We start from the raw sequence: 16,325 nt of genomic DNA on the forward strand, positions 1-16,325 counted from the left end.
AATGTATTCATTGTACAGTGGTTAATTAACGGATATTCCGCCTTAATTTTACTGTACAGTACAAATACTATATTATAATTGAAAGGTAGTTTCATTACAGAGTGCAATGAACCAAACTAGATCTGTTTTGTAGGCCAGAAATAAATGGGATGTAAAAGGAGCTATATACTATATTATAATAAACAATTCCGATTTATTGTATAAGGCTAAGAGTAAACAGGTTTTTATTATCACATTGCATTGAGTACACATAGTACACCAAATATAATAAAATCTGCAATTGTATTGAGTGCTTTGTAACATTTTTGGGCTTGCCAAAAATGGTATTCTTCTTGTACATGTGGGTCAGTCTTAAATAATCCTGAATAATTTTATTTGAATCAGGCACTTGCTACTTTTTAAGTATTTTGGGAAAGCAATTGTAATACCAATTTTGTCTTCAATACTTTTATGTTTTTATAGAATTTTTTTTTATAGGAACTACTTTCAAGTGCCTAGATTGTGATAAATTATTTTTCTCATGGGTGCTGGCATAAAGGTCTACTATAAACCTCTACAAAATAATTGACTTAAGTCGATAAATCTTTGCAACAGAATAAATGGTAAACATTGTTTGAACACCTTAAGTAAAGTAGGCAATGGGTCACTTGAATGCCAACAAACATTTCAAAAGCATATCAATTTTCACATGTATGCACTGTGCATCACATTGTTTTTAAGACTTTAAGACAAACAATTTTATAGTAACATTGTGCGAAAATTATTTAATTTAAATGTGCAGATATATGTTATACATGGTGCAATTACGGTATGTAGGAATATTAGGGAGGTTTCGCAACCTTACGAATACGATAACGAAAACGGATACGTCACGCATTTGTGAAACTTTTGAGCTGATCCCCATTTCATATTTGTAAAGCGTGTTGACGAATATCACCAGTCATATTCGTAACTACAAAACGAGTATAGTTTTTGATCTATTTTGCACATTTTGCATTTGAATCAGGAATGATTCATGATTATAATATAATTATAGATTTATTGAAAGTAATTTACTAAAGTAATTTACTAAAATGCCAGGTAAATTTTGATAAATAGCAGTTTTTAAAGTCCTCACTCGCATTGATGTTACGCTAGGCCTAGGCAGCCAAGCACCAAGCAACACGTACCTGCGCTTGGCTCAAATTTACCGCAATCATATTTTGGACGGCGCCCTCAATATTTCATTGCCATGCGAAACAGATTTTTACTGGCGTTCGAAAAAAAAAATATGTGCGCGTATCCGTTTTCGTTATCGTATTCGTAAGATTGCGAAACCTCTCTATTACTGTAATTTCAGTCACTAAATTGTATTGTACAGTAAGGTAAGGTAGAAAATGTAGTGAAAAAGACAAGCATTTTCAAGAAAAAAAAATGTAAGGAAGTATTTAAACAATTTTTTTGCCTTTTGTTAAATAAGAAAGTAGTTGAATACTGTATATGAACTCTATTTATGTAGTAGTAAATTACCTAAGGCTAAAACTTGTTATTCAACTTTTTATTATTATCCAATGAATTGGATTACAAAACGTAATATTACACAACTTGAAAAAAGCTTTTCGGTCCAATTCTTTTTTCAGCTGAAAAAGGTAAAAATGGTTTCTATTTCAGAGAATATTCACACTGTACACTGGTACAGAGTATCTCTTATAAAATGTATGCATGCTAACTGAAACTTACGGATCTGGAAAATGCATGGTTTTTGACTGCTTTTCCTGTATTTCTTTAAGTTGCTTTTGTGCTACAGCGTACAGCCTCAAACTCTCATCACGCTCCTTTAGAGCAATCCTATAACTGAACTGTAATGCCTTACTCTCACTGCTTGTGTTGGTTTCTGCACTTGGAGTATGTTCTGTTTCTGTGGAGAAAAATAATTGATATTTTAACAAAAACTCAACTTCAATTAGATCAGTTGATCAACAGTGACGTAAGAAAAACAGTAAGATACAATGTGGAACTGTGTTGACCATCATATTGTTCTGTTCAGTAGCTTTCATGGGCACAGGTATCGCTATTACTTTGATGGGTACAGTAGGAACCTTAAACTTACCCCAGGTAATAACTGAATGGGCCCATAGTGGCAATAGGTCACACATCATAGGTTCAAATCACAGGCAATTTAATTAAAAGAACACACTCACTTCTACTGTAGGTATTCAAATCTTAATTTAAATTCTGACATTCATTTTATAAAGAATTATTTATTGAGGATATTAATAACACTGTATTATCCAATCCAAACCTAACTCAACTCCAACTATAAATATGAACTAACAAAATGGGATACAACGGTAATAAATTAAAATAAGACTTAGAGGAATAAATATTATCCTCTATCAATCAACATACAATCAGATACACAGTACTGTATTTAAACCAAAAAATGACAATATAGAACATTATTTATTTATTCAACCTGTGGGAATTATTGCAACTAATAATAAGTAACTTAATAAACATGGTGTTTACTGTAAAAGTGAAAAGCAAATTCCAGAAATCATCCGATTCAAATCCCAAAGGAGAAGTTTGAAGACCTTTAAGTCAAAAGAACATAGGAATGACATGTTCAATCAGCTGATCAATATCCCAATTGTCTAATAAAGTAAGTGCACAGTGAATTTAACTTGTGTTAGTATGGCACATAACTTATTTACAAACAATGAAGCATAAATCGTTTTCTACAACATATGGTTTGATTGTTAACCTTTATACAGGCTCACGAACAAAAGGGTAACTGGGGGCATGGTTTGACACAAAACACCATCCTTGGGGTACACAAAATATGGTTAAATGTAATATCTAATAAATTGCCAAGTACAACAATTCTAGATACTAGAGAACTATTTAATGGCAGAAATCTATTGTCAACCAGTTCTCCACTGTAGAAGGCATTGTATTCATAATTTCTATAGGAAAGCAACTATTCAATTAGTGGCATCATAGTTTAGTATTCACTATGGTTTCTCTCATTATAATAACAAAGCCTTTTATATTATGGGCTTCCCTTGATTGCTCGATTAGAGAATTACTATTAGCTATTCTTGATTGAAAAAAAAAAATTGTATTTCCTATATTTATTATAAATTTCATCGATTTTATATTCACAATCTCACAAAACAGTGATATACCGTACCTACAGTATCATTCTCATATTTTGGTACGTTAGATAGATAAAAAGATACAGCGTAAATTATTAGTGTCAGTGTTGGTATGGAGGACCTCCATGGTGTCAGCTACTGTTATACAAGGCTTCTTTCACTATTTAAAGCAAGAACTTTAAAAAATGAGCAAACACCTTGTAATTGTAGTGTGAAAACAACTTATCTACATCAAGTCTTTCACACCTTGCTTTTTACACTGGGGATTGTATTGTACATTAATACACTTTCATTATATCTGTCACAGACAGAATTTATTATCAATGTTTTGAACTAACTGTATAATTAACTTAATTCAAAAGTCTTTACAGTATACAGTAGAAAGAACCTCATCCTAAAGTGTTAAGTATACAGTAAAATTATCAACAATATCACTTTTTTTTTAAACTTTATAATTAAAGTACACTATAAAACTCTAGGCCTACCAACCCTTCATGTTTCTGCGTTACTTCCTTCGGGTTTGAATGAAATGTCCTCAAAATTCCCAAAAGCAATTACAGTCATGATGGGTAAAAATTCCTATTTTTGTAGAACACTTTGCAGGTCACATTGTACTATGTAGGTCACAAATTATCTAAATGCCAACATTTTTGTATATAACAGTCAGTAACTTATTATTTATTAAGTGAATTCCATAGGTTTGGTTAATGTATACCACTTAATAAAAGCCTGTTTTTTTGTTGTTGTTTTTTTTCCGTCATAGACTACAGCTTAGCAAAATCATCAATATTTGTACAGTTACTTCCGGCAGGGAATTGCTGGTACCGGTACTCTTTTTTGTCAAAATGGAGTTGGAGATAAACATACCCAAGAACTTGAATTGAATGAAGAAGAATCAGTTTAGAATTATATTAGAATCAAAAAACATTTACAAAAAAATCTTCGTTACATTCAACTACCCAACTGTCGAATATAAAGTCTACAGTATAGATATTATTTATTAATTAGCTTTAGAATATTATAGTAAAAAATGTATGCATGTATATGGGTAGACTAAATGCAAACAAAAATATTTTAGCAACGTCTTAGTTAAGTCGAAGATGCTCTCCAGGTGGAATGCCATCCTGAGATGAGTAGTAGTAATTTGTCTTGTTTATTTTATTTCATTTATATGTAATTTTTACTTTCTATGGACCAGAGATTCCGAAATAAAAGATTGAATGAATGAATTACATTAAATGAACATTATATAATATACTGTTCTCATTCTTTATGTAATACTGTAAGACTGTATTCTTATGGCATATAACATTGTGTCGAGGTTATTACTCTATATTGATTACGAATTATAATATCATCGCTGTCTCGGTTACCACCCACCGTAATTTGCATATTGCAATTAACAATAACTCAGCTTCTATACACTGTTAGGTTATTCAAGTGCATTGTTGTTTACCATAATACTTAAAGCAAATATGGAAAAGCTGGATTCATGAATAACATGCTTAAACGTATTAGCATTCAATAAAATATTGGTGTATTGTGTTTTGTACCTTTATAACCAAAGAATATATATATATAGATTTTATATTTTTAAAATATATCTTAGCACAATACGGAATAGAGTTCTGCGGTGCTGACGTCACGACGGGAGGTGGCGCTGCGTGAACGGTAGCCAACCAAAAAATGCGTTCAACCTGCCTGAGTGACTCCTAGTTCACCAATGGTTTGGAATAGGCTTATTGAAGTAGTCATTTTAAAACTTAATAATTTTCAATGGCCCTGTTTCTGCTGCCAAGAAAATACCGTATTTTATACGGTATTTTTTTAATACCGTATTTATACCGTATTTTTTTGGCAGCAGAAACTGTGCTCATAAAAAAAATACCGTATTTTGTATACCGTATTTTCCCCACAAAATTTGTGGATAAAATACGGTATTTACAAATTTATACCGTATTTTTTGTACCCATTTCTGCTGCCAATAAAAAATACCGTATTTTTTTTGACCTGCGACATGAGGTCAACATCGTGTTTTTATTTTCTGTCGCTGTCAGCTGTTTTACACACGTGTATAGATATATTCGGCGAAAATGTGGAGCGAAGACATCACAGTATTTACTATATTAAGGAGGGGGGGGGAAGGAGGGGGAAAGGAGGGGGGAAGGAGGGGGAAGGAGGGGGGGGGGGGGAAGGAGGGGGAGAAGGAGGGGGAGAAGGAGGGGGAGGGGAAGCTAAAATGTCCGGCCAACTAAAAGGTAATAAAAGGGACAACCACATTTATAAAGACATTTCTAAAAAAATAAAGCAAGAGTACGGAATAGACTTGTCTCCAAAGCAAGTAAACTCAAAGCTAAGAAGAAAAAAGACAATAACTCGGGGAGGGATAGGAACAAATTGCATATGTCCCCATTACGATGGTTTCTGTGCTCTCACAACATCTCTATCACTAGGGCTAGCCTGTTGACAGTGAGGCGTAAACTTCCTTTATTGCGACTTATTAGTTATCCGCTTGGTATACCAAGCGGATAACTCCTTGTTATTGTATGGGATCAATAGTTTTTTTCTGTATTATTCTTGGATCCTTCCTTCCTTTTTGTGAGTCGCGTTTCTCTAAAATGTGTAAACATAACATTTCATAACTTTGACAACATATGGGCATTTACGTGAAGTTGTGCACCTCCTATTTTTGAATGACGTCATAGTTGCGCAACGTGACTTACGCGCAATTTTATGAATTTCAATGATTGATTATAGATTAAAAACCAAAAGTCATTTAGTATTGACACTTTGACAAAATTTAAGTCATATCAGGGGCAAACTTTCTACGGATTAAAAATGGCATGTTTCACAAGAAGTTACGCGCGCACGCGCATTTAAAATTTCAAAATGCGCAAAATTAATTTCTAATCAACTTTTTATGCGTTTCTTGTCATTTTGAGCATGTCAAAAATTCCCACGGGCGCGCAATTTTTTACGCACGCGGTGCGCACGTAGCGTTAAAAACATATTTTTTTCTCTTGAATTATATTTTTCAAGTCTTTCCTAGTAATTTTGAAAACAATTTAGACCTTTTCCAGTTTAAATAACGCCATACGAACACGTTGAATTAGACAATTCGTGCGCGTTTTTTATGAAAAAGCTTAAAAAATCGTCAAAATTATGTCTTTTTTTAAACAGTCATAGTTTCTAAAGTAAACCGTGAACCGTTTATTTTTATTACAAAATCTAGAAGTTGATGAGTTGTAGATATCGGATCATGCATCGATAAGGCTAAAAAAACATTGTGACGTCATCGTATGGCCACACGAATGTAAAAATTAGGATTTTTGTCTCTTTCGTTATTGCTCATCACATTCAATGGAGCGCATCACGCTTATCTGTATTCCTTTTTCTCCTAAATTTATATATTGTGTAGGTCAATCAACTTTCTTTAGCATGAGATAAAAATATTTTAATTTTTATGACGTCATCATGCCTAAAAATTTTAATTACGTGGGTCATTAATTTCATCTTTACAGTAAATTTTAATCTGTAATAGCTCGTAAGAATAAAATGTGATAATCACGATTAAAACGTTTTCTGGAAGCTATTGGATTGTAGATACGAATTCATGTAAACATTTTGCCAATCGGATGTTGTGACGTCATCATATGGCCAGTTGAATAAAAAAAGTCGTATTTTCATATTTTGCGTAATAGTTCATCACATTTAAAAGGGTGCGCATCTATATTTTACGTATTCAAATTTCTTCTACACGTTAATATGTTGTTCCTGAGATAATTTCCTCCAGAAATTGCTATTTAAGTGTTTCATTTTGATACCGTCGCCATGTTAAAAATTGGAATAAATGGCGGGTCCCGTAATTTCACCTATTCTACACTGTATGTAATATGTATACAGATTATACTCTTTGCATGTATATACTATATGACACAAATTGACAGAATTCAGCACTAACAGCATATCATATTCTTCAGTTCTTGTCATAATGCCATAATCTTTATCTGTGTGCAATATTCCAACGTATGACGTGCACGTGGCGTTTGTCGTTGTGCGGATAACTAACTCGTCAAAGTGACGAGTTTCATGTCTAGTTATATTACTATTATTATCGACCAAATAAATGAATGGCAATTTGGGTAAAAAGGATGAAATTTAACACGACCACCCAAGAAGTATTGTTAGCAGAAACGGGGTACTAAAAAATACGGTATAAAAAATACCGTATTTTATACCGTATTTTTATACCGTATTTTGAGCAGTTGCAGCAGAAACAGGCCCAATAAAAACAAACTAAAATTTCAAAAGATCACTAATTAATAATCTATTTATTATTCAACTACAGTACAGTTTAAGTTTAAAAAAATCTAAGCTAAGATACATAATTTGATAGAAACATATAGCGTTGAATGCATTTTTGGTTGCGCTAGCAACCACACAGTGCCATCTACCGTTGTGACGTCACACCGCAGAACTCTATATGCAATATGAGTTAAACGCCACCCTTCACATTGTTTTTAACTCGCCAACTGGGCCAGTAAACCAAAATATAATTCTGCTGTCCATCAATTATTTTAACATGTACAGTAAAACTGTATATAAATTGATAATACTAAACTGGGAGGTTTTACTGGTCAGAGGAATGTACAGTATTGTAACTGGAACATTATATACTGTATAACAAAATTTATAGGATTTGTGAAACTACTGTACTGCAACTTTGTTATGTACTTAATAATATTTTCATCTAAATAAAAATCATTGTGTAAAATGTTTTGTGCTGCTTTCGATGAGTAGTCATAACAATTTTATGGACTTTGCTTTTTTACAATAGAGTTTGGCCAACGCAAGGCATAAAATTAAATTCTCACCAATTGGATTCTGACACTCTCTGAGAACATTTAAAACAGATTTAATTATGTTTTTGGTTTGGTAGACAATACAAATTGATATTCTGTCTTGGTATGGAATGAATGCAGATTGTTATTACCAACTTAACATAGGTGCCAACAGGTACTGATAAAATTAGTGGGACAGTACCTTTATGGACACGGAATATTCCAAATCTACTGAATATTGATACACCCTGTACCAGGCCTATAGATATCATTCGTTTAATAGTGTTTAATAAATCCATTATGAATATCAAGCTATACAAATTACACAAGAATAGTAACCTTACTCATCACCTAAATAGGTACTGATGGAATGAGTGGGATAGTACCATTGAATATTGATACACCCTGTACTAGACCTATAGATATTTGAGCTATCAATGATTATCATCATTAATAGTTGAATAGTAATCTGTTTAATAAATCCATTATGAATATCAAACTGTACAAATTATACAACAATAGTAACCTTACTCTTCACCTAATTTGCATAATGACCTACAAGTGGTATCTTCAGGTCATTGAAAACCACAGTTTTATACTGGCAATCAACTGAACCAATGATCACAATATTGTTGTTTCTAGGTCACTGGTCAAACTCATTATGGCAAGGTGAGAAGGAAAAATGTCAATCTCTAGTTTTTCTACAGTATAACAACAACATAATAATACTACTACTATAGCCTTCAATATGTACAATAACATCCTTTTCTGAACATGTATTATTCCAGTATGTTGCACCATGGATATGTGCAAATTTGATTTGTAATTCCTAGCACAAAGTGACTGTACTCTCTAATATTTTGTTTGGATATTTCTACCAGGACAAAACATTAACATCGATAATAGAATTTAAATAAGAGTCTATCTACAGTACTATATAACTATATTAAAAAACTGCAAACTGATTATGATTTAAACTAAAACTATGGCAAAATGAAAGAATTTTAATTAGCCTCATTACTGATATTAAGTTCCCTCAGAACAGCCAGGATAGGATTGAAATTAATATTCCTATGAATATTGCACAAAGAAATCCTATAAATTTGATACCTAGGTAAAAAACTCTGGAATGCGAGTAATCAATTGTTTCAAATTTCCTACAGTGGAATTTGAACTTTATAAAACTATGTTATTGCTGTAAACACAATTCCACAAAGCTAATTAATGTACAATAATAGGATTACATTAAGTAGCTAATTGAACAATGCTGAAACAAAATACTGGTTCATTTGAAACCAAAAATCATTACTGATGCCCAGATACAAATACTGTAAATGTAGCCCATAGTTGGTCATACATTTAGGGTAGGTGTTAAGGATGATCCTAATTACTTACATAATACTTGAGCCATGCCATTCTTTTATGGATGGACTAGAGGTGTGGTGACTCCGCCCCTCCATTCACTACAGCAATTACTACTATACTGAATAACGAAGGCTAAAGTCAATATATTTTCAAGAACATTAAATCAAGGATTTCAATTAATTATTATTTCATATTCAATTGAATATGTCACATCATGGAGCTATGTTTAAACTGTAGCATATCTGTACTGAACCTTCTAACCAGGGAGGTGTTTTCACCTCCCTGTTCTAACAGTACATACTGTAACATAGATCATTCTATTCAACCTGAAAACCTAATTCTTACTACTGACGTACTGTACCTGTATTTATGATTCAATTTAGCGTTTGGCCTAATTTTTTCAATGAAGAAAATACTGCTCACCTTTTAAATTCTATAAATAGTAGTACAGTACTTCATACAGTACATCACAAACACAGTTTCATAAAGTTATGTTTTTAAGGCTATGATGATTGGTAACATCATATGGGTACGCAATATTATATTGCAGCTGTACCCTTCTCTCCTAGGGACTTGGTCAATATTTGTTCAGCATTTATAAAACTCAGCAAACACTTGGCTATAGGAACGGTTCTTTCATTTGATATTCAGATATATCTATGTTTTGTTCAGTCTCTTGTGTATGTCCTGTTTCACACAAAAGACTTTTTGTACAGTGTGCTTCCATGTCAGCCATTGTAAGTAAGCTTATGAAATACATTTTTTATCTTTTAATAAAAATTATTAAAAGTGCTTTAATAAAGTTTAACTACTGTAGCAATAATTTTGAAGTTTGTATAATTCATTCAAATCTTTTTCAGTATCCAAACAATATTTCAATAATGTTCAGAAATATAAGTATATTATACACAATTGATTTACATATACACAATATTATTTAAAAACCGTTGCGAATTAAAGTTGAAATTTATTCTGACTTGTTAAGCCTCCACTGATTGTGAGGGCGTTTGTTGTACGAGAGAATGCATCTGGTGGGTGAAAATTTGTGAAAATACCATATATGGCTCTGTGGTCTAGTGGTATGATACTCGCCCTGTAAGCGAGAGGTTGCAGGTTCGAATCCCGCCAGAGACATTTTTTATATAACTAAAAATTTAACTAAAAAATACGGAACTTTCGCCAATGAGCTATGCTCGACGCGATTATGAGATCATGTTGCGAATATTAGCACTGTTTCTATAATTTACAGTATGATTTATATTTTAGCAGTGTTGCCTATATTACTGTATGTTGACGGTAAATTAAATTTGAAATTCCTGGCCTGCATGTTCATCAGATAACCAGCATGGTGTCCAAGGTCATCTACAATCACATGTCATGAGGTGGAGATGGAGACAGCTAGCACCAGGCCTACACTACAGTATGAAATTATCTTCAGTGCTCTAAAATTGTCATACTGTAAAATTAACCAGTAGTAATATATACACAGTTCTGTATAGTTACTATACTGTATAAATATATAGATACAGTAAACCTTTATCATTTTATCAAATGTATGAATATACTATGCAATGTATATAAAGAGTAGGCTACTGCAGTGACAGTGTTTATCTTCTGATATTGCACAGGTTTGTTAAAGTGTTTGTGAAATATTTCAATAAACAGTGACCCAGAATGTATTACTTCACTGTGACACAACAAGAATTATAAGAACCAAATTGAAATAGCTCTTTAACAATGAAAGGAATGTATGCTTTCTTAAGAAAATAAGTATGACTCAACTACTTATTGTAGTAATATACAGCTTACAGTATGAGTAAAAAATGGTGTAATTCATAGTTTATCTTTTGTATATATCAAAACAAATTGGTACAGTAGTGGTAGGTGGATGGGTGCGCGGGCTGAGGCTCTTTCCTCCACTGTGGTCATTTTAAATTCAATTACTATAGCCTACAGTATATGTTTAAACAATACAGCCAGTATTGTATATACATACTTAAAGCCCCCTTCCCTACGTTTTTTAGATCTAATTTAAGATCACAAACTATATTTAATGTAAAAATAATACTATATGGTCCTATTGCGATAACTTTTTTTCGTCTTTAAACGGTTAAAATGTGAAAAATAAGTCGATTCTAACAATTATAGCGGCCCGCTATAAATCCCAAAATGCATTGCGCGCGGATTGATATTTTTGTTTTTCACCTGTAATTCGCCCACTTTTCGATCGATCGTGAGGCCAAAACAAATGGAAGACTCCTAACTTTTCAGCGAAAATACCGGGTTTTCCCCAATTTGTATCAACGGAGTCTGGCAAAAATAGAAAGACAATTAATGCAGCAACTATACAACGTCAGGCTAGGTATATAGCTAGCGTACGATGTTCGTACGTTACCGATGTTTACCAGCTAGGCCTACAAAACTAAGCCTAGCTAGGCTAGGCCTAAGACCGTCCACGAGAGGTCAATCACCACAAGCTACTTAGGTAGTGCATTGTTTCTCACTTTTTATCATAATTTACCATAAAACGTACATTTAAGACAAGGAATGACATGGTTTAATGTTTTTAAAGTGATATATATGTATTATTTTCCAAAAAACGTCCAAAATTGCAGGGAAGGGGTCTTTAACATTAAATGTAACATTTGAATATTATCCTTGTTTTTAAATTTATAGTAGGTAGATCTTTTTCCTGTATTAAAGAATGCCTACTGTACAGTATAACATACAAAGGTCAGTTTAATTAGATAAGTTAAATCATAGGATTTAAGTAAATAGTACTTTGAACTCCAATCAAGTCAGTTTGTGTACAGTACACTTTTTGGTCCTCTTGCAAATTGATATGCTCTACTAAACCATTATGACACATCCTTGAGGTATGTCAATTTTTCAGGCTGAAAAATTTTAATTGAAATTACATCCTGACAAAGAATGAAAAACAACCAATGAAGAAGACAATTTCTAACACATCTGTGTGAGAGAGACTAAGATTATTAATGTTACGTAAAATTGTATGTTTTAATATTACTATGGTAAACTCCTATTCAGGGGACACCCCTATTGAGAGGACTCACTCTGCTGATCACCAAACCTTAGTATATGTATATTATAATATGTGAACACTGTATACTAATTGATTTAAAAAAATAAACTATACAGTATTTTTTATTAGAAAATATTTTGGAATGTCATTATTATGTAAAATTTTGTTGACAGTAAACATGTGATAACATTACAGTCATGTTGACAACAATATAATAGGATATGGTCAGTAGAATTTAATTAATTAAGCTATAAATTTAATATTTTAATTATTTTTTTTTATAGCTGCTTAATGATTTAATCAATTTTACGTGTGAATAACATTATGTCACATGGTAAATTAATTATAATTTACAATGTCAGTAACATAAAAGGTAGAATTATATAATAATAAATATAAATACAATTCTACTACTACTATTTCATATTGTGACAATACACATTGGCACAATACAAGGATATGGATACTGGTTTACCAATAAATGTATGACTAATACAGTAGATAGTGGTAGTATTAGTCAAAACTATACCAGTATATCAATATTAATGGAGTAAGCAACAGGTAAGTAGGTGACTAATACATATATCTACATTCACTGTCTTACCAAACATCCTACCACTATGATGACACCAGAAAGAACAGCCAACATTTCTGAATATATCATCAACAATACTAGTAAATTTATCTTCAGTTATAATACAACATCTTACCTTATTTCTTAGATTCCAAAATGGTTGAAATAATTCCTATGCTATCATTTATTGAAAAGTAACTGGTATTAACTGCAAACTGCACACGCCTAACGCATTCCAGTGACTAGGTATATCTCACAATTGGACTAAAGAATGCTGGCCAACCACAGCAGTTGTTTTCGCATTATTCTATGAATATTCATGAATGGGGTCATTCCCACACAATACCAAACCACTGAATCAAGAGCCTGGTATTAAAATTGCACAATTATTTATTGTCTATAGAGACTGTACCATTATTAAAAATAGGGGGTTTGCTACAAGTGAAATTACCTGTTATGTTATCATAGACTAAAAATAGAATTTATATAGGTGATCTGTACACTATTCACTACCTATCTATTAAATATAATTGTATCCCAATTCTATTGTAGTATTAGATACAATATCGGTCAATTACTGCAATTTGAATAATTCATAAATAAGAATTTTTAATGTATATTGCAGGTATATGTGAACTGTTTTGGGAACGAATTTTACTTTTTTAATTAATTTTTATTTAAACAAAACCTCACCATAAAACCACAAATATAATAGTACTACTAGAGAAATTGTTTTATATTGATAATATATACAATAGAAAAAAACATAATAAATAGATAAGCCATTTCATTTTTTTGGATCACCATACTGGAGGAGTTTATTATTTGTAAACAAAACATAAACAGTGCCAAAGTGATAATTTCTATAGTATGTTGAGTCAGATTAATTGTTTGGTTAGATTATTCAACAGTTATTTTCTTCCCACTCAATTACTCTATTCAGAATTAATCATGGTTTTTGGCAATGATCAAGATTTTGGATTATGATGTCATCGATCTCAATAAGTAAAAACCTACACACAAGGCCCACTGTGTTAATAGAAAAACGGTTTAAACCGACAATAAGTAACTTTAAAAAGATAGCATCAACTTGATTTAAAGCTGGAATTTCTTCAACAAAGAAGTAAAGTACTATATCCTAAATTAGTTATACAATTGGGTAATCTGTGGTTACCCTTAAACCTCACATAAACAAACATAGAAGTACTGTACAGTGTGGACTCTCCCAATATCAGACTATCTGAAAACCAAACTCACTTCCAAAACCAGAGGTCTGAAGGTGCTAAATTAATTGTTAAAAACACATTTTGAATACCAAAACTTCTGGAAAATCAGATTAGAAGCTGAGATATAGTAGTACTGTATGTTTTTATAATTATGAGCAGGAATAATAATTTACAAAAAATCTTCTATTCACTGTCATTTTTTCAAACAATTTAAAAACTAAAGGAAAGGGGTTTTTACAGTAGGATACCATTTGAACCAGACAATCCAAGTTTTAATACTCAAAATACAATACAGATTGGATCAGATGATCAGCCAACATTCCTGACCCATATTCTTTAATATAATAAGTATTTTTAAGTATTTATGAAGAAGAATCAGTAAGTACTCATATTGACTAATTCACCAAGAATTTTTGAAGAAGGATCAAACTCGCTTGACAGTAATTTACACAAAATCTGCGGGATTATTCCCTACTGACATGAATCACATCCTAACAGGAAGCACTCAATAGTTTAATAAGTTCCTGAATTACCTATTTCAAACTACCGGAGAAAATAGAAACTATTGATTTTAAAAAGTACACAACATTATTAATAGTTGAAAATACTAGAATGATATTGTTTGTGTATTTAAGTATGAATACATGTGTGTAATTGCGATGTACTTACTTAGCTGTTTATTATTATTATTATTCTGTATCTGTATTTAAAATGTAATTGTTCTTGTATGTTTTTCTATAATCTAAAACAAAAAAAAAAAAGGTTTTGTAACTTATGAATATTCACTTTTATGCATACATTTCTTTTATCATGGACCATTTGTAAGAACATTATTTTTAATGAAAATGTCATCCATGTAAAATAAGTTTATAAATAAATAAATAAATAAATACATAGTAATACAGTGGAATCTGTGTAAAAGGGACACCTTCCATTTTCCACAACCCAACAAAGTGTCCCTTTATTAGGACTGTCCCCTCAATAGGGGTTGGTTGTAGTGTTAAAACCTATATTTCTTATAGTGTTTCACAGGAAAGTTTCACAATTAGGAGACAGCGATTACTAGATTACTGTAACATAAATAAGGATGATTAGAAAAAGCCAAATTACTCATTAATAATAATAAACACAAAAGGAGTATAAATATAAATTGATACAAACTGAAGGTCCTGACACTCTTAGACATTCAAATGAATGAGAGATAATTCTAGAGATTAGCACTTAACTCAACATCTCAGTATTGTCATATTGTCCATTGTAGTTTTTATTGATTTCTCAAACAGTATGTTAAAAAGAACTGAATTAAGGACCACTCAAATTTATTAGTTGCACTAAAAACCAAGGCCGGGCTCGTTCAACATTGGATATATACATGATTTTTACCTTGTATAAGTAACTATTCTTTACCAAAATCCATAACACTCTCCAGGGTCCTCAAAAATCTTATTACTTTGTATCATATATTTGAAATAAAATAGTTTAGGCCAGCATGGAATCAGACCATACCATACCAGTATAGCAGTAAGCATGAACCTACCCATGGCACACTAGGCCTGTTACTATTTCTTTTAAGAATACTTAAAGAGCACTTTAACAATACTTACTGTTAGGTAAGACCATAAAATGGCGACTAAGCAAATATCTCCGGCAGCAATATAAGTATAATAGTTGTGAGTTCAGTTTATCTCATTGAATTGATGCTTTTCGCCAGTGTTTGTATTACATCTCTTTGAATTTAAAAATACTCCACATTCTTTGAGCATGCTTCAGTGATTCTCTAAGAAGGATTCTCAACAGTTAGGCTTAGTAAACAAGAATTAGTTAGTCAATCATAATTCTTTTCAAACTTTATACCAAAGACTACAGGCAAAAAACAACATGGCAGTCAAAAAGTTCAAACGGAGAAAATTTAAATAGTTTGAAATTGTTGTTCAACTGCTTTATTACATCCTCAAATTGAAATTAGTTTTATACTTCTTATATATATACTTCTTAAAATATGGTGGTACTAGTAATTGATTGTTTAAACTATTTAGTAAATTCTAATTATCACAACCCACATATGCCCATGCCAACGCAACAAATACTTTGTTTAGTTTCATAGGAAAGTGTCCCCTTAACAGGGCCGTCTCCTGAACA

At 31.8% G+C, this 16,325-nt stretch overlaps 1 protein-coding gene across 2 annotated transcripts in view; it reads right to left on the reverse strand.

The window, feature by feature from the left end:
• LOC144841855 (tight junction protein 1-like) overlaps window positions 1–15,840 on the reverse strand; it is a 38,232-nt gene extending 22,392 nt beyond the window's left edge. Inside the window, exons 1-2 of one of the 2 annotated variants that reach the window (XM_078698121.1) lie at window positions 15,791–15,840; window positions 1,720–1,897 (exon numbers count right to left, since the gene is read on the reverse strand). In XM_078698121.1, the coding sequence (XP_078554247.1) occupies window positions 1,720–1,897; window positions 15,791–15,806 (194 nt within the window). In that variant the 5' untranslated portion in view covers window positions 15,807–15,840. Of the gene's footprint in view, window positions 1–1,719; window positions 1,898–13,096; window positions 13,238–15,790 lie in introns of those variants that run through there. The other variant, XM_078698128.1, reaches the window with a different exon arrangement.
• Window positions 15,841–16,325: the final 485 nt, after the last annotated feature.

The sequence above is a fragment of the Antedon bifida genome, chromosome 1 (genome assembly GCF_963402885.1).
Source record: "Antedon bifida chromosome 1, ecAntBifi1.1, whole genome shotgun sequence".
NCBI classification, from domain to species: Eukaryota; Metazoa; Echinodermata; class Crinoidea; order Comatulida; family Antedonidae; genus Antedon; species Antedon bifida.